The sequence below is a fragment of the Phaethon lepturus genome, unplaced genomic scaffold, assembly GCF_000687285.1.
Source record: "Phaethon lepturus isolate BGI_N335 unplaced genomic scaffold, ASM68728v1 scaffold4233, whole genome shotgun sequence".
Taxonomy (NCBI): Eukaryota; Metazoa; Chordata; class Aves; order Phaethontiformes; family Phaethontidae; genus Phaethon; species Phaethon lepturus.
Genome location: NW_010526906.1, coordinates 60,364 through 87,941, shown reverse-complemented (window position 1 = coordinate 87,941; position 27,578 = coordinate 60,364). Strand labels below are relative to the sequence as shown.

Below are 27,578 nucleotides of genomic sequence, written 5' to 3'. Positions count from 1 at the left end.
AGAATCTGGTTTTATAGGTTTTAGACTCGATTTCTGTAATTCGTATCCTGATTTTCACTTCTACGTTAATCCAGTAGTTCTAAATTTATTTGGTCTTCTCTTCTGAGAGCCTAGCTGGTTAATAACTTAGCAACTACTTTTTTAGACAAAAACCATAATGAAAATAGTTTGACTGTGGAAGGAAAAGGGGAAGAAGCAATCAAAATATGTTACCTATGTATATATGAATATAAATATGTAAATATGTAAATAACATGTCATATAAATATGCGCGTGTGCACACACACATAGACAAATACGCATCTATATGAAGCCCTATCTTTGTATGCAAGCTTTTATCAGCTCTCCTATTCCTAGCTAAGTTGCTATGAATCCTGGGTTGGGAGATTTGGCTACCTTATATCTTTGTGTTTCCTTCTCAGTGTGTTTGAGTACATTCACAATTGGTATATAATCCAAGTGAGAACCCATGATGTAAGTCATACCACACCTCCCACTCACATTATTAAAGCAGTAGGCTAAATCAGCTCCTAGTCTAAAACCTGAACCTCACCAGCTACTCTAGTGTCAGCAAGCCCAGCAAATCCTGCTGCATTTTGATACTGTTTTAAGTGTAATTTTTTTTAAATGAGCCAGTCAAAATTATTATTTTTCCCTTAATTTTTTTATCAGTAAATATTATTTGAAGGCAAATTAAAAAAAAAAATTCATCCCTGCCGCCAGAGAATTTTTCACCATTACCAGCATTTGACTTCTACTTCACTGTCAACTGGCTGCTTAAGCACTCAAGACACCATAAATGCTTTGTAGAGCTTTGCAGGAAACTGAGAAATAATACATACCTGTGTAACGCAAAGGACAGTGACACATCAACTGCTAAAACTGACCAGCAACAGGGAGTTACCAGTTACCATTTAAAAAAATTGGCCGAATAATGCCGTTGGTATCTAAACTGGCGCTCTCCACCCCTCGTTGCTCACTTGGATGGATCTTGTTGCACGTCGCCCTCGTCCCTGGTAGCGTCGCGGTCCCTCAGGCTTTGCGCTGCGGCTGCAGGGCGGTTCGCTGCTCCCTCTCTTGCGGTGGCGTGTGGCACGAGGACTGCGCGGCAGAACAGGGACAGCATTTGTCACGGGGCTCTCGCCACTGTTCCCGGCCACTCTGGCCTTTGCTGGTTTGCTTCAGAGCGGCTGAACTCACAGTGGCGTTTCAGCAAACATGATAGATCGGCATTTAGAGTCTAATTTTAGCCCTTAGCTCTGACCCAGACCACATAAAGTATAAACGTATGCTCTGTCTGCGTCTTTCTTCTGGGCAACTGTTCACAACCTATTGAAATGATACCCCCACTGCCCTCCCTACTTTTAAGATCTTAAAATTCCCCTTGACTCAGGGAAGGAAGCAGAAAAATTAAAATTAGAGTCTTAATACTCCTCAGACACTGGTTTCCTCCACTACTTACTGAAGGAATACACATTTTCTATCTTCTCTGTCATTTTTTAATTTGTATTTTATTTTCTGCCTCTAGTTGCAACTGGGCAGCCAAGAAGTATGTGCATATATATATATATATATTTAAAAACTAGTTAAACTTCTATTCTCCACTCAAGCTCATCTTAAATATACCTTTATTTTAGAAAGATCTTGCTTTACAGGATGATGTAAAAATGTTTTCATCTTTGGAATATAATTTGGGAATAATGAAAATGAGGTAAGGATTTATTTTGCCTGATTTTCAATAGCTTTTTAAGCTTATTATTGTTATACTAGCAAAATAAGCTATTAATTTAATTGATAATTGTATGGAATGGTTTCAACTGTTTTAGAATAAATAACATTATTTCCTTACTTAAAAGTAGATGAATAAGACAAGGAGAGTATTAAAAGTCTCTAAAAGTTACGTTTCTTCAGACTGAATTAAGACCTGTATTTTTTGGGGGACAGGTGCAGTAGACTCAGGATCTTCTTCTTCCTCTTCGTCATCCAGCTTTGTAAATGGTGCTACCAGCAAAAATCTTCCAGCTGTCCAAACTGTTGCTCCAATGCCAGAGGATTCAGCTGAAAATATGAGGTATACAGGTTCTATCTTTTATTATTAATATTAATTCTATTTTCTCCTCCCACAACAACTTCATACATACAAATACAATATGCATTACTGGCATTATTAATGTAGTATAAGATGTATTCATATACTTTTTTGGTACTGAAAATATGTATACTAAAATAACACTTCACTGAAAAGTCTAACTTCTAAGAAATATGCCAGACACTAAAACTTCATTAAAAGTAATTTTTTAGTTGACCGGCTTTTTACATTGCTCCATAACGGAACGCAAGCGTACAACTTGGCCATGGAGCCCTAGCAAGTGGAAAGAGACACACAACCTCTTCTTAGAAAACAAACCCCTATTTAAACTGGGGAGGGTGAAACCAGGCACGTATTCATGCAGCTAAATGGTGCACCAGATCTGAGTTGGTGGTGTGAGACACATGCCATGGGATGGCTAATAGCCCTCGTGCGCTGACTGGCAGCCAGGAAAATGCTCTCTGAAATTCCTATTAAATATCTTTGTGTAATAGTTATTATTTTGTAGTTACTCAGTTGTGCCGCAGCACACTTCAGAGATGAATTTTTGACCTTTTCAAGGTGCACACCTGTCTGCGGTAAGAACCTGACACACGGTATAGTAAGGCGCTGCCAAGTGTCGCTTAGTTGGCCAGCCTCTTCGAGGTGTGGCTTTAAGAAGATTGGAGTGGAGGCAGCAACCAAGCTAGCTGTTCATGAGCTTATAAGATCATGAACAAGACAATTTCATTCCCTAAGGAACTAGAAAGGAAATAAACTTAAATCAAGGGCCCTAGGCAACCTGTGAAAAAAGGCATTGGTGCTTCAGTGATTTAACACACAATGCAAAACACGCCGTTTTTTGCTGGCGCTATCTGAAGTGTCAGGTGAGTGGTGCAGGTGGAATCACAGCAACGGCTGCGGGCCCAGGCTGAAAGCGTGAGGGCTGTTGGCTCCACCCCAAAAAGGTGCAAATGATTAGGAGACAATGACCGTTTGCGTGGCGTTATTCATTGCTTGACAGTGTTACGAGGTAGGTTAATAAAATTGTGACGCAAAACTTCCGTTTGCTTCCCGTCTTCTTCATATCTTCGGGCAGTGCTTTGCTGAGGGTAAAATGTTTTTTAAAATTCAGATACTAAACTATGTTAAAATTAAACTGGATCGCTAGTCTGTTTATTTTTCAGTTACTTTAACCAATGCAGTGTTCTTGTTTTTTCGCAAACATTTTGGAAGTTTTTCTCCTGGAGTCAAAGAAAAACTTCAGCTTCAAAATCTACAATTCAAATTTTAAACTCAGATTTTTATCTCAGAAGTAGCTGTATTCTGAGTAGTAACTCACGTTAGGGATTGAAATAATTTACGTGGAGCACAGTAACAGAAATGTAAATCTAATCAACCCAAGAAATGTCTTTTGGACTTTTTTCCCTTTTCTGCCCCTCCCCACACACTCCCCCAAGAAACAACTAAAACTTTATTTTGATAATGTGTAATTTTTGCTTTTCTGACTTGGAGTTCATTGTGCTTCAGCTTTTGTAAGATTAAAAATCAGAGTTGTTTGGGGGGTCAGAGAGCGTGAAGTGAAAGCTAGCTTATCTAAGCCTTCCCTTATAGCAGCTGCATGAGAAAAGAGCTGCTCATGGCTGCAGACTGAGCAGAGGAAAGCAAGGAGGAGAATGATCCTGGGCTTTTAGACATTTAACAGTCTTGATTTGGAAGTAGAGGTTTGGCCTGGAATGAGGTTGGGAAGGTAGCATCCTTGGGACTGGGACAGTGTGTGCCCCCACTTCTCTTTGCACTTTCTTGGGGCTGGTTCAAGCAATAGGTAGTAAGAACTGTGCAGAGGACTACTTGGTCTTTTTGTTCACAGTTTCAAGAGTATTTCTTTTTAATCTGATGTTGCTACTGTGTTCTTTCAATCTTTCCTGTCCCAGTTTATCACCTTTATATATATATAAAAATTATATATATTTCTATATAATATAAATAATTTATTTTCTGATATGTATTTCCTTTAATGTGCAAAACAAATAAACTTGAATTTGGAAGATACTAAGAGTTTATTTGCCTTGAATATCCAGAAATGGAGAGGAAAAAAAAAATTCATTCTTTACCAAAAAAAATGAAAATCTCTTAGTTCAGCCATGAAAACTAGTTACATTAATCTCCACAGGGAGTTCCCTAATGATTGCTGGATGCATTATAAGGTATAATAGATGTTGGAAACAGCTGTAGAATCAGATTGATCTCTCTTCTCTTATGCTCCTCTGTGTGTGTGTGTGTGGAAAGGCGGTAGATTGGCCACCTGCTTCACTGAAATATTTTTGGGATCTCTGTGTATGTTTTTTTTCCTTAATTTTGTTTGTTCTTTTTGAAACTGAGGGACAAGAACTCCAGTCAGTTTTCAACATGTAAATGCACTAGAGATTTATATGAAGAAGCATCTTTTTTTTCTTTTTTCTCTATTTAGATATTAAGTTCTGTCCTTTGATATACAGGGCTAAACTTTGATCTCATATCTTCACAGAATACTATTCCCAATTGCCATGAATAGATCCATAATATACAAGATCCATCAGCTATCCATTTGATAACAAGGTGTTTATTAATAGCTCATCCAAGGTATTGATTAATAGCACATCCATACCTCCCATATTACTTGATTCTTAAATAAAAATTGATCTGAATTTGAAAAATTTTGAACTTTTAATTTTTTCAATTCCATGTTTTTATAGAGCTAAATGAACTCTAAAATGAGGCCTTTTAAAACAATTCACAGTGAAAGCATATTTTAAAACAAGGTTTAGAGAAGTCTGGATTAATCTAGTAGGCTTTTTATCTCTAGCACCAAAAGCTTGTGATAGGTTCATGTTGCAAATTAAAAACTCTAAGCTAGTCACCTGCATTTCAAGTATAGTCTGTAGAGTGTTTAGCATAGTGAAATTTACTTCAACTAATCATCTTAAACAAAGGCTGGTGATATGAATCCATCCTTTAGAATATTAGAAAATCAGTATCTGAATTTGAAATGGGAAAGCAGCACATGGAAAGAAAACAAGCCATAGGAATTGAGTAAAATAATTTTAAGCTAATGAAGGAAAACTTCCAATGTGTTTATAATGTCAGCTTTCTTTTTAAATGTAGGCATTTTCATGTCATCTGAATTAAAAAGTCCACATTTGTTTAGTGTTTATAGATAATAGATACAGTATAAAATTTAAATGTCAGTGTTCATTCTCTTAGATTCTGTCAATAAATGTAACTTCTTCCTATAATTGCACTTTTAAATGCCAGTAATATTTTGGTGCTGTGATTCAAGCACAAAGAAGACCCCTTCAGCCACCAGCAGTCTGAAAAAGAATAGCAAAAATTCTTCATAGACTGAAATATGTGTGTAATCTCATTTCTAAGTAACACTTCACTTCTTTTAGATAACACAGCGGGTTTTTAATCTTGATATAAGAGTTTCAGAGGGCACAAGTGTTATGCCCTGTCAAGTTTTAAAAAGGAAGAAGGACTCTTAAGTGGTACAATCCATGCATCAAAGAGTGTATATTCTCACCAGACAGAGAAGTATAAATGCAAAGGCAAAGTGATTTACCTGGGATCATGTTCCTTCAAAGCTGAAGAGAGAGTATTGATTTTCTTGATACCTGTGCTATGATGCTTCCTCATACACTCCCTTATCCAGCATTGCAATGCTAGATGTTGTTATTTGAAAGCTTGAATAAAAAAGCAAGTTACTTGTGATTGCTTTGGGTGAATAAAAACTTCTTTTTTCAAGCTTTCAAATGTGTACAAAATGATTACATGCCTATAAGCTGAGAAAGGTGAAATAGAATTACACTTGAGTATTTGACATTCTTCTTATCATGTTTGAAAATGAGAATAGAAATGTTACCTGCTCTGGACTACTCTGCAAATGCTGTAGAATTTATGAGGCTGCCACACTGCTGACTCTGGCATGACATTTGCATTTACTTAAAGCCATTTAAACACTGTAAAGTTTAATCAAATTACGATTAAGCTCTTCTCTAAAGAAGCTTACAGCAACTTTTAAAAATAGGTAAGATTTGACATCATTTAATTTCTATTGTTAAGTGTTCTTCCAATCCTGGTCTTTATTTTTCCACAGTATCACTGCAAAGCTTGAAAGAGCCTTAGAAAAGGTGGCCCCTCTCCTGCGAGAAATCTTTGTTGATTTTGCCCCTTTCCTATCCCGAACATTGTTGGGCAGTCATGGACAAGAGCTGTTGATTGAAGGTACTGTTTCTGTTATAAGATTATGTTATTTTAGCTATTAGTCATTCGATATGAACAATTTTTCAGTTTCACTGGACTTTATATACTATTTTTGGTAAATGAATCAGTTGTAAATACATTGTTATTTCACTTCCTTGCATTTAATTTCATTTAAGGAAATTAAAAGTGATAGCTTTTGTACCCCTTTTTTTCTCTAAGTGAGATGCTGTGTAAAGATACGTCCTGTCATCTTGGAATGCAAAAACCTCTCTAGTTTGCTTTTTCCACCTCAGAATAATTATATAAATGTTTCAGCCTGACTTTGAGAAACTAGTGAAAAATACAATTAAAAAGTGTAATCAATTCCCATAGAAGAAAGTAAATTGAAGACTGTGCTCCAACATTATTGATACATATATATTTGGTAGGGACAGTATTTGCTCAGGTAGGTCACATACGCAGATCAAGAGTTGTCGCCAGAGGGGAAAAAAAAGTGATGATTTTTTTAAGCAAAAGTATCCTTGAACACTTTCAGGGATTTTTATGGGGTTGTATACATTGTCTTTACTACTTCATAGCTAGAAACTTTTCTTTATAAGTGAGGCAGTACGTAATGCAGAAATTATGCAGAAAGTGTGTGGTGGGTTGGCCCTGGCTGGACACCAGGTGCCCACCAAAGCTGCTCTATCACTCCCCTCCTCAAAACAGACTAGACTTGGGGAAATTTATTACCAATCAAATCAGAGTAAGATAATGAGAAATAAACCCAAATCTTAAAACACCTTCCAGGGCTTAACTTTACTCCCAAATTCTCTAGCTCCTCCCCTCCAGCAGCACAGGGGAACGGGGAATGGGGGTTACAGTCAATTCATCACACCTTGTCTCTGCCGCTCCTTGCTCCGCAGGGGGAGGACTCCTCATGCTCTTCCCCTGCTTAGGCATGTGGTCCCTCCCACAGGAGACAGTTCTCCATGAACTTCTCCAGCATGAGTCCTTCCCACAGGCTTCACAAACTGCTCCAGCCTGGGTCCCCCACAGGGTCACAAGTCCTGCCAGCAACCCTGCTCCAGCCTGGGCTCCTCTCTCCACGGGGCCACAGGCCCTGCCAGGAGCCTGCTCCAGCGTGGGCTTCCCATGGGTCGCAGCCTCCTTCGGGCATCCCCCTGCTCCAGCGTGGGGCCCTCCCCGGGCTGCAGGTGGAGATCTGCTCCCCCGTGGAGCTCCATGGCCGCAGGGGCACAGCCGGCCTCACCATGGGCTTCCCCAGGGGCTGCCGGGGAACCTCTGCTCCGGCGCCTGGAGCCCCTCCTGCCCCTCCTGCTGCTCTGGCCTGGGGGCTGCAGGGCTGTTGCTCTCACATGTTCTCGCTCCTCTCTCCAGCTACAATTTGAGCAGAGGGGTTTTTTTCCCCGTCTTAACTCTGTTACACCAGCAGCGTGACCGCCATCACTGATGGGCTCGGCCTTGGCCAGCAGTGGGTCCATCTTGGAGCCAGCTGACATCATTGGCTCTATCAGACATGGGGGAAGCTTCCAGCAGCTTCTCACAGAAGCCACCCCTGTAACCCCCCTGCTACCAAAACCTTGCCACGCAAACCCAATACAAAGTGCACATATGGCAAGCTCATGCAGAAAGTCACGAGTCAGTGCGAATGCAGTTAAAATAGCGATGGGGGAATTTGCAGGAGCATGCACTGCTTGCACATCATATAGCCAAAGGAATACGTTCAGCCAAGTAAACCTTTTGCTTCCAGAATTGTTCTTACACAAAATATTGTTGTTTATTGAGAGGAAAAAGTCTCATTAAGGCAAAGCTTATAATGTGTGAAGATCTATGCAGAAAAACCACAACTTTGTGTTCAAATTCCAAAACTCCTTCTATTATACATTCATTTTATCTAAAAGTTAGTGTACAGTCTTTCTATGGTCTCAGTTATAACTCCCCACAATGCTGGCCCTTTTTTACTCTAACCCTTACTTTTACTATTTTTTTTAATTTAATGCTAGAAATATTTGCACCTTGTAACTGAAATCTTCTGAATAGCCTTTTCTTTTTTTGTCTAATTATTGTTTAATAATATTATTGTTTCATAATACCAAGGAATGGTATAGTAGCTTAGTAATTCTCAGAAACTTCAGATATTTTATACTGTTTATTTTATAGCTATGAGTAAGTTGCAATTCTCCCTTAATGACACTTGAAGTTAATAGTCTGAGATGCTCATCGAGAACATTGAGATGACTGTAAAATGATTGATTCCATTCTTAAGTCTCTTACTTCAGTGAAGTTGATTGCAAAATTGGTAACTGTTATCCTTTTCTGTTTGACAATTGATTAATTGCACTATAGTTTTTATACAGTACAAATAAAAATGTCTTTGTTTCACCTGAGCTCTTTTGTAGATTAAAAAAATTCTTTACCAATGCTGTTCTGACTTTGGCTTTTGGTCAGATTCATAGTGTGAACAAGGCTACAACGGTTCTCAGCATATGGCAAAGACTGAAAAGCTAGAGGCCACAAGAAGCTCACAAGTATACAGCAGTATGAGTTTATCTCATTTTCTGTCCAGAGAAGAGAGGTGGTTTTGTTGGCTGTAGCATTCTTCCAATGCCCACTTGACTGGACTGACATAGATTGGACTGACACAGATTGGACTGATATTGTCCCATCTATGTCTCAGTCACCCAATTCAGTCACAGGAATCATTGTTTATGAACTAAACACCGAGTCCCAAAATAAGTACTGTCCTTCCCATCACTTTTCCTTAATGTTATGTGTAACCTTCACTTCAAGCACTCTCTCATTCTTGATTTCTAATAACCAGTTCCTTTCTTCCCAAAATATTGAAATAGCAATCTCTAAAGAAAAAATCCAAGCACACCTTAGAATTTTACACTGCAGGACTTGAATTTCTGTTTGCCTCCTCTAAAATAGTTGGGCTTTTTTCCATCTTAGCAGAGAGCTCAGAGAGCTGCTTTTATAGTCATTGTGTACTTCTCATCTTTTCTTTCTTCATCGCCTGTATGAGATCCTTGATCTCAACTAAACTGAATTCTTGCCTACTTAAGTTGCTTTTTAAAGAGAATTCTAAATTCTCTCCTAGTCCAATACCTGATTTACTTTGACAAATTTTCTGTCATTGTGCACTGAATGCCAGTGGTGGTCCTTGAAGTGCTTGAAAGTTCTCTCCATGTAATGACTGCAAAACAGAGGTTTTTAGTGGTGTTATTCAAGATATGTGAGTACATAGAATTCCTTTGATAATTTAAACTTGATTTTTTGCTGGCAAGCAATAATTAGCTTGACAGTTTTATGTGAAATAGTTTAGTTCATTGATTTATGTGTAAATGTTTTAGTTATAACAATCAAAAATGAGCAAATAAACTTTATTTAATAAAGTCTGAAGGTGCTGTCTGTTTTTCAAATTGATCACCATGAAAGTATCTGCTGCATTCTGTAAAGCATGGCCTTTTCTTCTGATTATTCATGCTTGAAACATAAAAATACCGTCCCTCCTCTTACTGTTTTTCAAAACCCCTTATGGTATGAAGACTTTTCCTTATCAGGTTTTCCTAAAATCTGAATACCTTCAGGCAACCTTGATGGCATGTGCTTTTTTCCTGAAGCTCTCTCTAGTGCTCTTGTGCATGCATGTGTGTAAGAATTACTAAATCATTTCAGACTCGATAAGAATATCCATGGTTATGTAGCTGAGGTTTTGTATGCTGAAGAGAGAGTACAAAAGAAAATGGAACAGAAAAAATTCATTTTAGTACCTCTAAAGCAGGTTAATTATGCAAACTTTCCAGAATATCTGATGCTTTGAGATAGGTGTTGTTAATATATATTTGGAAATGTAAAAACAACTTAGTTATGATTTCACCTTTTTGTTGTAGTCGAGCTGTCTCAAACTTGAAAAATCTTGCAGTCATACCGAACCATCTTATTTTCCTTTAGATTGTATCATCATTCTGTCCCATGGAAGACTGGTGGATTTATTGTTTGAGAAAATTATACTTAATATCTAAGCAGTGGCTGCTTAACTTTTGAGTGGAGTTGAACTGAAGAAGCTGCAATAATGGTCAGTCTAGACCAAAAGTTTGGACCACTCATACCCAAAATTGTTAATTTTTCCTATTTACTCATGTAAATTTCCAAATGTGACTGGTAGCAGAGGAATCCTGTCAAGCAGTAATGACATAGCAGAATATATTTATTGATAAAATTCTTTATCTATTTACATACTGAAATAGAATCTATTCACTTATAGAATCTAATTGGAAACAAACAGGCAATGTGTGTAGGTCCCATATCTGAGCTTAAAACCATAGAATCATAGAATTGTTTAGATTGGAAAAAACCTTTAAGATCATTGAGTCAAAGCATTAATGTAGCACTGCCAAGTCCACCACTAGACCATGTCCCTAAGCACCACATCTACATATCTTTTAAATATCTCCAGGGATGGTGATTCAACAACTTCCCCAGGCAGCCTGTTCCAATGCTTGACAACCCTTTCGGTGAAGAAATTTTTCCTAATATCCCATCTAAACCACCCCTAGTGCAATCTGAGGGCATTTCCTCTTGTTCTCTCGCTTGTTACATGGGAGAAGAGACCAACACCCATCTCACCACAACCCCCTTTCAGGTAGTTGTAGAGAGCGATAAGGTCTCCCCTCAGCCTCTTCTTCTCCAGACTAAACAACCCCAGTTCCCTCAGCCGCTCCTCAGAAGACTTGTGCTCCAGACCCCTCACCAGCTTCGTTGCCCTTCTCTGGACACGCTCCAGCACCTCAACATCCTTCTTGTAGTGAGGGGCCCAAAACTGAACGCAGGATTCAAGGTGTGGCCTCACCAGTGCCGAGCACAGGGTGATGATCGCTTCCCTCATCCTACTGGCCACATTGTTTCTGATACAGGCCAGGATGCTGTTGGCCTTCTTGGCCACCTGGGCACACTGCCGGCTCATGTTCAGCCGAGTGTTGACCTACACCCCCCGGTCCTTTTCCGACAGGCAGTGGAGTGCTTAGCAATGCTCATAGTGCCGTTCCATTTAACACTTGCACAGATATGTTTTCACTAACTCTAGTTTCCATATGGTCTGCAAATTCCGTCCATGTAAAGTGTATTACAACATTCTAGCTTTTAGGTGAAAATGTTACAGGCAAGTGTAATCTGATCTGTATATGAAAGAAAAGTTATATCCTCTTTTTGTCAAGCACAGATGGGTAAAAATAGTTTCACTACAGCTATTCTTGGAGAGTCCTGAACTGTAACAATAGGTCCAAGATTGAAACAGTGTCACACACAGTGCTTTCCCTTCTCTTTAGTGAGGTACCAGACAAATGCTTTTCACTTTCCTATATCATTACCTGGATAGAAGGTCATCCAGATAACCCTTCTGCAAAAGAGTTCTTACAAATTCTTTGGTGTACATTTGATATGTTTCTGATACAAGCACAATTCAAATGAGATGAAATGGAAAACATTTTTGTGCTGATAGGAGCAGAATCTGTTTCTCCTCATTAACTCATCACATGGCTCTATGAAAAAATTCAGTAGAAGTGGTGATGAAGTAGTTGTGTATAGTATTTGACAGGAGGCTTCTTGAAACAATTGAAAAAATTGCCCAAAGCATTCCTTTGGAAACCACAGATGTAACTTTGGTGCTAAATGACACGACTTTAAAAGCTCCCAAAGACCACAAGTGTGACATCACTGTGGTATCTACCAATGGTGCCACAAGTTGTTTCTGATTTCCTCAAACACCTAGTTTTGTATTAGGAAGAACAGGGTAACCATTTTGCTGAGATACGGTGAAAGTCCGGAAATCCCTTAGACCTCCTGGAAAAAAAGTACTTTTTGGTGCTTAGCATGGGCCTTAGCTTTCTCTTTGAGACTTCTCAGAACCTTTGTATTATTTTTGTGCTCAAGGGCACAGATGCTATAAAGCAGAGAGACTGCATGCTCTTGCAGAACTTTGTTTTCCCGTTCATACTGTTCTCTCATTCTTTTATCTCACTCTGCCACATCCAAATTCTTTTTGTTTGTGTGTCCAGACATGTTTTGTTTCAACTAACCAGACTTTTGGTAGTTGCTTACCAGTCTGTAGCACAGCATGCAGCCACCATTCTGAAAAAAATACATAGATCAATAAATATTAGCAAGTAACAGAGAAAGGAAATTTAAAAATATTGCTATAATTTTAAAATTTCCATTAACTGGAATTAACAGCACATAAGTAAAACCTGAAGCTATTCATAATGATGAAATTTCTATTAATTAGCCACTTTTTGGTCCTACTTTGATGTTTTTATTAACGGTCTTGATTACGATGGAGAATTGTTCCTGACAAAGCTAACTGCTTAGGCAGAGTTACACAAAATAAGAAGAAAAGTCATTCAATTGGAGAGATGTGTTGAGTCATATTGTGGAACAACCGAAACTAAGAAAAAGCCAAATTTCAACACAGCCAAATGCTCAGTCCAATCTCTAGGAACAAAGAATATAGACTATACCTAGAGGGTAGGAGATCTCTAGGAACAAAGAATATAGACCATACTTAGAGAGTAGGAGATGAGGGATGAAGCCACTCAAGGAATGTAGGGATTGTTATAATAATTAGCATACTCTGGGCTCTCAGCACAGTGCTGAGGCAACAAAGACTTGTCCAATGCTTGGATGCCTAGGAAGAATAGATGAGGAAGTGATTTTGTTTCTGTTCACAACTTCAGTAGAACTCCTACCATCTGGTTCTATACCCAGCACTTCAAGAATGATATGCACACACGGCAGAGGGAACAAAAGAGCAGGCCACAGGAGTGATTGATGGATGGGAGATAAACTCCATAAAGCACAATAAACGGAGCTTGATTTGTTCGATGTACCAAAGAGAAGAGCTAAAAAAGAAGTTAAATACTACAGCATGACTTAGCCTTTCTATCAGTAGAATGCTTAATGCGGGAAAATAACATTGAAAACTTTCCTAGGGCTTACCATCAGGTATGGAGAGCAATGTTATTTGTAGTCTTTACGGCTGTTTTAAACATTCTTTCTAAATATAGTCTTCAGTCCGGCTTCTCAGGAGGAAAAATGTCATGTATTTTCTGACTGGTTTTGGAGCTTCTTTGTGGCTTTTGGAGCCTGTGCATCTCCATTTCCTCTGTGCCATACCCTGCAAAGAATGACAGTCTGTATTGACCTTAATTTGCTCTAACATTGCCATCACTGCATTTGTTCACATGGTCATGGACAGAAATACTTCAGTGTCAGCTAGCCACCTGCAGGGATCAGTGAAAAAAAGGTGTTTTTTCCTTGTTCTGCAGTTGACTGCATCTCAACTGCAGATGCAGCCCAGAATGTATCATCTTCCCTTGAGGCATCAAAGAGGGTCAATGTTTAATTCACTGTATGAAATAAGCCTTTCTTCTAATTTTTTATGTGGGTTCATGTGTGTGTATGTATATATATAAAGTGATTTTTATGTTTTATTTAAGAAGGTTTTTTAATCATCACCTTGAAGCTCATTTTAGCATGAGATATTTTCTCTTTTCTCTGGATAATGAAGTTTGTCTATTCAGACAAGCCTCATATAAGGCTCATGCCAGCTATAGTTTGGTCCCAGATTTCAGAGAGCCCTTGCAAGTGTATGACTGCATAGCCATACATATACTTTAATTTGATTTCTTGAGGGTATGAGGCGTATGTTACCGCACTGTGTGAGGAGGGTCAGCCTTTTACTCCCTTGATAACTTTTCCATGTCCTGGGCAGTTTCAGCCAGTTTAACAGAGAATGCTTAAAACATGTTATTTTTACACGATATTCATGAATATAGGTATCCATTTAAAGAAAAGATATCCTATAATGTCTTTGCTTGACCCTATAATGTCATGGTTACATGTGTATTTCTAAATCAGCTTCAACATTTGCTCTGCACTGTCATTTGGGGTATGTCGCCATCGTGTAGTGAATAAATGGAAAAGTGAAAAATCTCATCTGGTTCATTTGCAGCTGTGTAATATACTGTGTTGGTACAACACTATGGACATTGCAGCGCAAGGAACAGGAAAACAATTGATAAAGCAGGACTGAGGGCGAGCGCAATAGGAACTCAACCCTATTAGACATCAGAAAATCCCTGTTAGAAATCTGGGTGACTGTTAAAAATGTTTCTGCTGGGAGGTCAGGCTAGTGTCATTTGCAGTGTGTGTCTCACTGGACACGGTCACTCTGGTCAGTCAGGGTCGGGAATCTGACAGAATATTTGGTTTGTAGTGGAGCAGGAATTCTGAATTGGTTTTCAAGGCTGAGGAGTTCATAACATATTTCTTCTCTGCCATGCCACCTCCCACTCCTTTCTTTCCACGTGCCTTAGGGGTCTCAGTGCACATTCTTCTACGTCTAGGAAGAGATGGTGCTGCAGGCGCAGCACAGTGCAGTTTAAAGCCATTGAATTGCCTGTCCCAGTCCTCTGGAAGACAGTCTTCCTTAACTTGTGGTAGTGGGATTCCTTCATAGATTTCTTTTTATCGTTCACTGCAAACACTTGCAAAAAGATCCCAGCGAAATCACACGGCTGTCTGAAGAGAAGCCCTGTTTAGATAACGAGGTTGGAACAATAATGAGTTACAGATAATGCTTTTCTTCAGTAAATTTAAAAACATTAATCAACACTAACAATATATTGAATAACTTTGTGTTGTTACAAGGTTTGAGTGTTGATTTACACTATGAGGATATTTTAATTGTTTACTTTTAAAAGTAAAAACTTTATGAATTTCTGCAAGTAGTTTGCAAGATTTACTTCTTAACCATGAAGAAAACAATAGGTAATTTTGAAACAGGGCATGAAAACCCTTGAAATCCTCCAATAGATATAATTAAAAATACTGCTGCTGATTGAAATCCTGCCTGTGCATGTTGTAATTCCTTTATTATAAACAGGAAAAAAAAAAGTTCATTAATTTCAAACTGCTCTTTATAGGCTTGGAAAAAATCTTGGTGTAAGAAATTATCTATGATTAGCTCTTAGTGTCTTACTAAAACACAGTATGCTCATGTTTCTCCAAACACTTTGGAACTGAAAGTGTTTCTTACTATAAAACATCGGTGAGTTAGATACTCATGGAGACAGAGAACAGCACCAGTTGTCCAGAAGTCTGGGGGATAGGAACAAAGAAATGATGGAAGGTTAAATGGATATTCAGATCTGCTTATTTATTTACACATATTGCATCAGAGTCAAGGTTCAAAGCTTTGCAACTTCCACACTGTTTTTCAGAATATGCTACTAGTGACAAGACAGATCCCAATACTGGCATTCAGAGGAGGAACTGAAGAGCAGGTGCCACAGCAGAAGTCTCTGTTACTTGTCCACAGTGAAATCTTCAAACTATAATGACTCCCACACCAGTTACAGAACACTTTTCTTTCATATAGTGTTCCTTTATGATGCTTTTAAAGGAATATCATTACAAACATCAGAAAGTGAAGAGGATACACATTCATTCGATTCTGAAGATTTAACTCTTGAATTACTGAAGTTCCTGTGTGCAGCAGTATGTTCTGAACAGATGTTTAACATGGCAGGAAACATATAGATCAGAGATCCAGATAGCAACTAGGAAATGCATAGCATCTGGCACTTTTTTGAAAGTAAACCTGCCAATAATTAATTACACATATGAGCCACTCTATCCCTGTCTAATGAATCGGACACTTACTAAGATGTATTAGGCTATGTAACAGAGGTTAACTGCTCATGCCCTCTCCTTTGTCTTTGGCTTGTGTGGTCCCAGCATAACTTAAAGGTAGAAATTGTTGTTGGCACTCAGATCATATGTTCTTGATTATATTATCATTGTTACACTAATTAATAATCAAGACTTCTTTACAATCCAAAATGTATGGAGTTCCCATTAGGCAGAAATTGGAGCAGTACTGTTGCTTTGCCAGCGGAGAAAAAATGTCCGAAATGTGAGACTACTTGTAAAGTTTAGAATCAACTACATATATTCAACAGAAGGGGTTAAGAGAATGCAGCACTAAAAAAAAAAAAAAAAAAATACATGCCCTCGGGAAAAAAAAAGCTGGTGACAGTGTAAAGTCGTCAGGTTTGCTGAAAAGAAACTCTGAAAGTTATCCTTGAAAATACAAAGGCCATTAGATGTTTGAAGTTACCAAATTACTGTTGAAAGTGCTACTATAAAAATTATATTATTAGAAACCAAACAATACCAATTGCTGTTCTTTTAAAGCACATGAAGAAATTCATAAAATATTGGAGCACTTAAAGAGTGAGAAAAGGAGTTGTTTGTGGTCCTCAGGTCCCACTTGCCTTCAGCAGTATTGGGCACTTTCTCACAAGTTTCTTTTTCAAGCTAGTAGCGTGTATCTCAGTTGCAAGCCATAAGGCCTAGAAAGGACTGGTCTTTTTGTCTTAAAACTCTAGAATACCCTCCCTGACGACTTCATACTCCTTCTTTGTCCTAATGCCATCCAGGTCAGATGTCCCTCTGTCTTCTTTCTTGTTCTGACTTTCAGTTTTCATGGAAAATAATTTTTTTTCCCTTTTTTTGAAAGAAGTTTGCCTCCTACTACAAAAAAAGTAGCAAGAGAACTATTTAATGTTATTTCAAGGAAATAATTTTTTAAAAATTCTTGAGAAAGTTCTTAACACATACAGGCACTACTGTAACATAGCCTGTAGGTGGACTCATCATATCAGGTATACTGCAGTGCTGCATGGTAACACTGGACTAAGTTGTACAATTTTTTTTAGCAACAGCCACCTTTTTCCCCCTTATTATTTTCTCCTCTACTGTCCAGGTCCAAAGAAAAACGAGGTGGTATGCCAAAAAGGTATTCAGTATCTACAGGATGTTCATGCTGTGACTGAAGCTCCCCACAGGCAGAGGTTCTCTGGTTCTTATTCCACTTAATTCATCATTCGGAACTCAGCAGGGGATGCTGCCTGATTTTGGACTTGAAACAGTTAGGCTGGTATTTGCCCCACCCTTTGTCCTCTAAAGGCTTAGAAATGGTATCAATCTACTTTATTATCCCAGCAGTATTTTCCAGAGAACTACCTAACTGACAAACTATAGGGTGTAAATAACATCTCTGTATCAGATTTTGCCCTGAAAGATGTGATTATCATGAGGCATAGGCTAATAATCCTTTTCCGTGTAGCCTGAGCTCTATGTCCAGGTTCTTTACAAAACTAATCTCATTAAGGGCTGCTCACAGCTTCTCCTTCTATATTCCTTAACTTTCTGTCTACTTATCACCTGCTCTTATGACCCAGACTGAAACCTTTCAACCAGTGACCAAGTTTAACTAAAGTCCCTTACTTGTCCTAATGATTTAAAGGCACTTCTACAGTTGGATATGGATGCACTTGTTTCCATGCCTTCAAGGCATAAGCAAAGCATATTCCACAAAAACTCTTGAATCAATTAACTTGAGAAACTACTACACTTGAATCTTAAAAATCTACCCATTTACAGAGACCTTTGGTTTTGATAGAAAAACATGTTAACTATAACATAAACATTAATGAACCATCAAGCTTGATTTATCTAGATGTTAACAGACTCCTTACAGACCTGGGATTATTTTTGCAAGGACTAAGAGAATATATCTTTACTGTGGTCAGTCTAACTTTATGTTAAAATTCACCTCGCCCCAAAAAAAGAAATCTGCTAAACATGTATTGTCTTATATTATGTCTCATTCTTCTCTGTTGGGATGTGGAATTTTATGATCCAATCTTTTTATACTAATAGTGATGTTGCCTGTAGAGATTTTCTTTCAGTGGGAAACCCTCATGCTGAAAGAACTTGTCAGACAACAGAGACAGTTGTGATATGTCAAATTAAGATGGCAAAGTGATGTCAAAGCAGGTCTAGGGAGAGCCCGTAACAATGTTACTGTCAAGTAAATAAAGAAAACTGAAACATGAGAAATACAAGTTATTTCAAGAGATCTATGACTGTGGTACAATTCTGTGTTTTGAGAGATACTGTTTTAGAATAACTACCATTTGTCAGTAGGGCTTCAGGATAGGAGCAAGATCTGGTGGCTGCTGACTAAGGTCAGTAAAGTTCAGCATGGAAATGGAGATTTTTTTTTTCCTTGTTATCAAATTCTCAGAAAACAGTTACCTTCTAAACAAAATATTAGTTCACCAACAGTTTGCTCAACTACATACAAAATTAGCTGGCGGGTTATGCTACTCAGGACATCACACCTAGTTAAAATAATGGTCATCTTGGCCTTAGAAATTTAGGAAGCTGCATAAGTTTTGTGAGGTTTTGTTATACTTCCTATTTGTAGCTGCACTGGTTCACTCACTGATCTCTCAGTATGGCCCAAAGGTTGCCAAAGAGAAGAAATATAAGGAAGCAAGTAGGACCAGTAAGGAGTAAGTGGGTTTAGTGCTATGCAACCTATCCTTTTCTCTCCTTTTTTGTCATCCACCATAAATACATTGCGGTTGCGTCATGCCATGATGGTAATATTCCCCCTAATAATAGGAAAGAATATGACAAAGAACTAGAAGGTAGCAGTAGAAAGAAGGAAACAAAAGGCAATTCCTATGTTTCAAAATGGAGGAGAGAAACAAAAAAAGAATAAATAAGCACAGAAAACAGGGCATCAAATAGGAAAAATTTAAAGACTAAAGCTAAGGAAAAGTTGATAAATTTCAGGAGAAAAAGAAAAACTCATACCTAAGGAAAAAATAACATTGAGTAATACATTTGAATTATATTGTTGCATTTTCAGGGAGAGTATGATATTCTAGAGACTGTCACTTGGGATCATACTTATGATCCATCTTGTCCAGGATGTCACTTTTGACAGCTTTAGAGAGAATTGAAGGTTCCTGAGATGAAGAGAAAGCGTCATAGGTGTAGTGAAGGTATAAAGTATAAACATTTGCTTGTGTTAGTGAGTGAAATTAATGTTCTGATTTCTGCTTGTATGCTTCTTTGAAAATAATTCACTGTTGAGGTAATTCTTCTGAAATGTGTTTCCTGTAACAGATTTGAGAGGAGGTGAAGGACTGAGAAAAAAGAGAAAGGAGGGATAGATGTTGATTCACTTAAATAAGAAAACTGTGAGGGATCAATAGAACATAAAATCTCAGAATAGTTGTTTTTTTCCCAGATTTATTGAGTATGGAATGATTTCTTTGGTGTCAGTTGTTCTCATTTACTATTTTTTCTACAAATTTAAATCACAAAAATAGCAACTTGATCAGGAAACAAATGGCATCTTGAGAAAATATCACACGAAAAAACTTGAAAAATCTTTTAACTGCAAATTTAAATTCATTTTTAAATGGCTTTTTTCCCATTATTTTTTTTCTCACTCCATCCATTGAAATAAAATATCCAGGGCAACAGCTGTGGCAGAAACGTAGCCACAACTTTGAGCCACTATTTAAATAGTATCACAGGATAAAGGGGAAAATCAGAAGACTTCCAGGATATTTTAATTTCCACAGTGGACTGTTGGGTGTTTGGAAAAAAATTGGAATGTTTTTCATTGAGATTCTTTCTAGATTAACCAGAGGTTTGGATTTTCCAGAACCTCTGTCTAAGTGTAGTTTATTTTTTAGTTCTTCCAGTCTTCCACCAAAATAAAATGTTTATAAGTTACTCAAGTCTACCTGAAACTGCAGTAGACTTCACTAGAAAAGCAATAGTTCAATTTTATAGCCATTTTCAAGATTAGAGGTGTTTTAATTTGATCAGCTGCAGTGCAGTGTGATCTCTGGTTTGGTTGTTTTGACCCATTGCCTAGAAAGAGACTTCAGAAGGGAAGGAAACACATTTCTTTTCCCAATTAACTTCTAGTGCATAATAAGTATCATATTGTTTCAAAAAGAATCTGCTTCACTTAAATTTAACAGGGAATTGTTTTCTCATAATTAATTTTTGTGTTGTATACTTTTATATGAAAAGAATAATTCTGTGTTATTAATACTAATTTCTCAATTGGTACATGATTGATATAAATTTTAGATCTGTCCTGATATAGCAATTAGATAAGCATATTAGTTCACTACATCACAACAGATATTTGAAAAAAGATCCATCCAAAGAGATACTGTTTTAAGAGGACAGAGAAACACAAATGCATATATTGAGTAAATCCCAATGGACCGTTGGCCAAGGAAAAAATTACCACAGGAACTAAATGAAAAACTGGATCAGTTTTGAAAATCTTCAGTGAGATATTAAACTGAACAGTGGTAGTGGATTTTATTTCATAGATCAAGTGACCTCCTTCTCATTTGATGAATGAGAATTTGTGCATCCCATTAACACTAATGGAAACTCGATAAAAATTGCATAAGCTGGTATAAGGCTAGTCTCTTCAGAGTAATGTCACAGCAGCATCAGTTTTGTCAATATCATTACAGCTCATGGGATCACCGTATGAAAGTCTGTAATCTTAAAAATTAAATCCTGTATACATTGTAATAAATCCCCCCTCTGTGGGTATGCTCTGAAAAGTTTTTGCCCTTCTGTGATTCCATCTGGATATTTTATAGCCCTCATTGATATTCCTTTTTAGTAGCTGCAATGGTGAAGAAGTATAGGTTTTCTTACTTTAATAAAATAATTCAAGAAACTGCTACATAGCATTCTTATTCTTTTAAATATTATCCTGGCATTAAGATCTGATTTATTTTACAAATTTGACTAAAAGGACCAAACAGTTAGCATTTGGTTTGAACAGATTAACAGATATTTTTTTATGTTGACCTATCAGTGTTTATTTGAGGTGTTTATCTTAAGATATGAGTTCTAAAAATTTCTGATAATATTTTAAAGGTATTTCATTTGATAACAGGGATGATAGCTTTTCCTACATTTTCAGGTACCAGACATAAAGAATATTACATGTGTTGTGCAGTGTCTTTCACCATAAAAAAAATCTTATAAGAAATATAACTGTCTTGATCAACTACAAAAGCACTGAATCAAATTCACATTCATCATGTTTTTCCGTGTCGCTCTCTTGCTCTGGAAAGGAGCTCTACCCGTACAAAGGATGGTCTGGAGTACTAATACAGCCATCCTTCATGCTCCCTAGAGTTGGTAATGTTGTGTTCTGCCAGTCAAGGCTGCTGAAGGGAATTGTTAAATCCATAACACTGACTTTATTATTTTAGTGAGTATACCTTCTTTGGAATAGTGTTTCCTTTCATCTAGTAAAAGTGGAGGTGTAATTATTTTGCAACATGGCTGTGATTTCCATCTGCAGACTTTCTGCAGTTGCTGAATATTTGCCAGCCTTGGCTTTTCATAAATTAAGACCATTAGTGTAATTTAAATGTCTACAAAATATGTGACATATATATGGTTCTAAAACCAATTTTGAATGTAATCTTGCAAAACATTACAGTCTGTTTAATACACATCTTGCTTATTTTTTTCTAATAATTGCTTTGCTTAGAATAAGAACATCTGCCATTTCAGTTAATAGTTTTACATACTTAGCATTTACTTTCAAACTTTTCACCTATCTTTATTTTTCCCTCCATAGTATCTCTTTTCAGTTCTGTAATGAACTCACCAGCAACTTGATAATTAATTAAAAACATCAGTTTGTATCTAGGTTTCCCTGAATGAAAACATACAGCAGAGGGGGAATAATGTAGATTTAAACTATCCAAGTAATTTTAATCTATGGTCAAAAAAAGAGAATTAAAGAAATAAACATAGGATTTAAGTTGGATTCAGTAAAACATTTCAAGAAATGTTTGCCATAAGATTTTGCTGGCAGAAGAATGACATTTTGCAAGAATAAATGAACTTGAAAGAAAATTTGCATGTCCAACCAAAACATCACCATCATTTTTTTCCTACTACTATCAGAGCCAAAACATGCTTTAGTTTCTGTCACCAGCATGAACTGTCCTTGAAAATCTGTTGTGCCATTCCTAGCAAATGTTGAACAGAGTATAAGGGAATGGTCTATCAAAAATGGAGGCACAATTTGTGAGCGGTAATTACCAGTGGAAAATTCCTACTCTTGTCTTCCGGCACAGAATTCAGTGAGGATTATAGGAAGAGATGCCACAGTATGAGTTACCAGTAGTTATAGAGAACAATTTGAAACAATAGCTTTGTTAAAGTGCGTGGAAGGCTATATCTGTAGTAAATAGAAAATCGCTGACCTTACAAAAATATAGGTTAAAAAGGATAAATCTAGTATTTTCTAATAATTTTTTGGTCTAGTTTTAGGACTTTATGCTCATTTCTAAGTAGATTTTATGCACTTTTCATATGTTAATAAAAATGCATAGAATAGCATGTCTTTATTTTGTCATAAACATTCTTTTCTATACAAAGCTCCCGTGGTTTTGATGACATGCTGTACAGGAGTAATAAAGGCCAAGTTTTCACTGTGAGCTGGGTTAAATGTATTAAACTTTCTCAAGCTTTTTATTTAGCCATACCTGAGACTTTCAGAGAAGTAGAAGCTATAACTGAGTGAAAGATTTCTGCAAGCTCTAAAGTATAGTTAATTGCATCTTTTTTTCTAAGTTCAACATAAGATATAAAAACATTTAACTTTTGTTTTTGCTAATATTACAATTGATTCCAGCTCCAATAAGGTTTTAAGTTGACACAAAGTAAAATCATTGAAAAAAAATGCAGGCAAACCTTGATAAAGACCAGATGAAATTGTGGTCGTATTCAGTTAGACTTATACACACATTGTATTAATAATAATAAAAAGAAGTTCAAAACCGTGATCTTATTTCATAAGGATTTTTTTTTAAATTGATTTTATCAGCCTATGTTAGATTTCTTCAAAATAGAAATTCACACTGACTAGTTCAGCATGGTGACTTCGAGGTTTTGAACCCATGACTTCATTAATGCCACAGGCATGACTAAAATAGTATAGTGGAAATTAATCTTTTTTTAGACATTAATAAGTCATAGTGAAAAGAAATAATTAGCATATCTTTGAGCCAACAGAAGAACATTGAAAAAGAAGTCAAGTAAACCAGAGCATTTCAGGATAATTGCCAGGCATACATCATTTATTCCAGATTAGCTAAGGTCACGCACTTGATGCTCCCAGTTTTTGCATCCATATATGTGGTCATTGTTGCCATCAAATCGCTGAATTTTGATGGCTATATTTAATGGACTGAGAATAGACCATGAAGAAAAGTACTGAGAACAGCAAATATAAAAAGCACATACTCCATTCAGTTAATCAATGACCTTTTTAACCTTGCTGTATGCAGGAAATATCCACTTGTATTTTAGTAATTGCATTAGCTTCCTTAATGGCATTTGATACAGATGGTATAGGAAGAATTTATCTGCAGCTGAAGAATGCAGGCAACAGTTTTAGTTTGAATTGCAAATACTTTTTCTTTTGGAGTTAAGTGAGGGGAAAGAGAACTGAAAATATATTTGTGTGCTCTCCTCAATCACAGAAGCCATTATTTTTCAAAGCTTGTTATCATTTTTGTTTCTCATTATGTTAAAACTAATAACATTTTGCACATTCTAAAAAGCTCTGTGAAATCTTGCAAAACTATAAAGAGGGAGAATAAATGCAGTTGCTAGTGCATTTGGGGCTTAAAAAATGTTTATTCTGATTCATGCTACAAATTCTACTTGATTTTGTGAAGATACCTCAACCAGTTTGTTCCTTCTCTTCCATCTGTAAAGTGGTAGCAGAACATTTTTTCTTCCTTTATTTTTTTTTGTCTATTAGAATATATACTGTCTGCTGAAGGAAATTATTTTCGTGTCTGTACCAAGCCAGAAGCAGTGAGGCAATTCACACAAAACTAGACTTCATAGAACAGAGGATCACACAAATTTAAAACCCAGAAGATTATTAAAATTATCTTTTTTCTGGTCTATGTAGGATATTCAGCAGGACAGGGATGATCATTCTTCCTTAACTTCTCCTACAGCTTTTGATTATGTGGGATCTTCATAAACCAGAGATTGCATTCTGACAGATTTTCCTAAAAGGAAATGGATCCAGAAATGGATCTGTCCTCCACCAGGTCTGATCTGTTTTTATCATTCTCTACCATTGACTCCACAACAGCTCTGACAGTAAACTCCGAAGATTAATTGTGTTTTGTGTAACAGGAAAAAAAATATTTATTTATTTCAAATCTTTCCTGCTTAATCAGGAATAAGTGAAAATGGGAAGATGCACAAGGGACACCAAAATAGAGCCCTTAGCAGCTAGGAAGGAGGAAATGGAGCATGTAATGGAGGGCACACACTTTCCCTCATGTGATTTGAGTGGAAGGAGTCTCTGAAGTGGGAGTAGGAGGCTGATTAGCAAGAAAATTATAACATGAAATGGTGGCCCTGTTATGAATGTTTCAAGTTTCTGTATTCTGTTTTACTTCAAGGAATGTGTGATATGAATAGTTAAAGGTGAATAGAAAGTATTTCTGTTTCTATTTCCTTCTTCCTACCCATCAAGATGCATGGGATTCCCTATTTTCTTAGCTATGTAGTTATGGCTACTCTTGTTTTAAATTATTTATAAAAAGTGCTGCACACTTAATTTTTGCCATAGACTGAGCTCTCTGCCAGGATTCCTTGCATCCATCTTTGACACCATGAGCTTCTTTTATGAGGCTTTCCTATCTCCCTCTGTATTTTCACATGTGAAAAGTGCTACAGTCTCTAAGACAGTTATTTGTTTCTTTTTGACATGAAAACCAGCCTCTTAAAACATCAGGTTTTGAATACCACTGGTTATGAGAGGTGTTAATGGCTATTATCAATGGTTGTTTCATCAGCAGGCAATTCAAGCGCTGGTTACAACTGATGGATGTGCTGATGTGCTAACCAGATGTCAGTTCTGTATCCTCCTCTCTCTTTTTCCTAATTTCACCACAATGTTTGATTCTCCTTTCTGATGCTAGAATGCTACATAGAATCATAGAATCTTTGGGTTGGAAAGGACCTTTAAAGGTCATCTGGTCCAACCCGCCTGCCATGAGCAGGGACATCTTCAACTAGATCAGGTTGCTCAGAGCCCCGTCCAACCTGACCTTGAATGTTGCCAGGGATGGGGCATCCACCATTGCCCTGGGCAACCTGTGCCAGTGGTTCACTAACCTCGTTGTGAAAAATATCTTCCTTAGATCTAGTCTAAGTCTATCTCTTTTGGTTTAAAACCTTTACCCCTTGTTCTATCGGAACAGGCCCTGCTAAAAAGTCTGTCCCATCTTTCTTACAAACCCCCTTTAAGTACTGGAAGGCTGCAGTAAGGTCTCCCTGGAGCCTTCTCTTCTCCAGGCTGAACAACCCCAACTCTCTCAGCCTGTCTTCACAGGAGAGGTGTTCCATCCCTCAGATCATGTTTGTGTTTTTAGTTGATGAGATGTGATATACAAAAAGTTATCAAGTAATGTCTGTACAACTAGAAAAAAGACACCCATTTTAGGTTAGATGATCATTTTACTCAAGCCCATAGAATTATCAGGCTTTTAAAAATTATAGTGTTTAAGAATTCTTATTATCATAACCAGAACATTTTGCACTAAGGTAATTATAATAATCTTCCTTCAATCAGAGAGTCCTGTTTTATTGTACGTTCAGCATTTGTGCCATTAAGACTTATCTAGATTATGAGTACTTATCCTAGCCTATTGCCATTTGAGGCATGTTTATTTTGATCTGTGCTCAAAACTTTCTTTCATGTTGTTTGAAGCTACACAGGTGGCATAAGTACCACCAACTGTCTTTGAAAGTTAAGAACTTCTAATTTAATGAATTAGGCCAGGAAATATTCATTATGCGTTGTTCTTTAAAGTGTATATTTTACACTGAGTTTTCTATTCTTTTTGGAAACCTGGTGAAGATAGGAAGAAATTAATGCTGATGCATAAACTTTTGTTATATAAATTAATTGGTTTATTTTTTCATAACTGTGTATGACGGAGACATTTGTTCTTCTGATGTAAAATCAGAAGATAAAGACATCTACAAATGTAGAAGATTGTAGCATAGGAATATGTTTCTAAGAGCATTATTTTGACTCAATCATATTTTAATACACCTGAGGTCTGATTTTGAAAGAAAATAAGTGAGCATATGACAGAAAAGATTTTTTTTTTTTTTTTTTTAGTTTTATGGAATATGAGGTGGATTCATAATAAAGCAGAGAATATTCCATGTTAAAATATTTGATATGTTTGTGCTACCTGCACTGGCTTAACGATAGAGTTCAGTCTTCTGTTTGGATTTTCTTTGTCAGCTTTCAAACAGTGGAGGTAGCCTGCAGGTGATAAGTATCCCATTAATCTTTCGGATCCTCTAGCACTTCAGCATGAGCATAGCTGATCAATTACAGCAATTGTCTCCCTAAATGAGCTTTGCACATCTGCCTCTTATTTCATTAGTTAACTGTCTGCCCATATATCTGATAGAATGGGATCCTAGTGGCTTCTTACAGCTTGTTCTGTGTTACTGTACAATAAGGATGGGGTTGTTAGCAGAATGGGCACAAAAGAGTATTTATGCACTACCCGCAATAAATACACGTGCTATTGTCTCTAATTGCTGTTTGTAGAAACCTACTTAAAGCACATCAGTTTGCTTTTCAGCTTCCTACTTAATCCTTAGTTGTAGGCTTTATATTTGTGAATTTATCATTTTTATAACACAATTGAAGTGTTTCCCTGCCCTACGCCATGATATCACTGTCTATATGATTTTAGATAACAGAAGCTACCATATGTACACTTAACAGTAGATAGAACTATAATCTCATCCTTGTCTTTTTACAATGCATCTTTTAAGTACTTAGATAGTCTATCCTTCTCTCAGAAAGTAAATTTGCATTTCCAAAGCTGCCAACAAGCATTGATAATATGGAAATATTATTAGGTATTGATTATTTAAATTAAGTACAAAACAATGAGTAACAGTTACAATGCATGATTCAAAGTTTGTTTTAAGAAACACGGCCTACAAATCAGGGATTATAATTTTAAGAAAAATACAATTTCACATGAATACCTCTTTCATCAATACTCGAGCTTTCAATTACAGGAAAATCAATTACTAGATAAAAATTAAAATTATTTCTAAGCAGAGGCCTTATTCTCTACTTGTTAATATATGATCAGTTTATTCTTAAGAATTTGTAGAATTTAGTATTCAGTGGTTGGTTTTTTATGTTGATTGTATATTAAATTGCTTCAGATTATATAGATAGGTAGTTAATTATTTATTTAGCTAA

General features: G+C 36.8%; 1 protein-coding gene across 1 annotated transcript in view; it reads left to right on the top strand.

Annotated features, from left to right (window-relative positions):
• Positions 1 to 27,578, top strand: part of NBEA (neurobeachin) — a gene marked incomplete at both ends in the record, with an annotated part of 159,812 nt that overhangs the window by 103,086 nt on the left and 29,148 nt on the right. The window contains 2 exons of the mRNA XM_010283206.1: positions 1,945 to 2,071; positions 6,204 to 6,331. Coding sequence (XP_010281508.1) covers positions 1,945 to 2,071; positions 6,204 to 6,331 — 255 coding nt within the window. The remainder of the gene's footprint in view (positions 1 to 1,944; positions 2,072 to 6,203; positions 6,332 to 27,578) is intronic.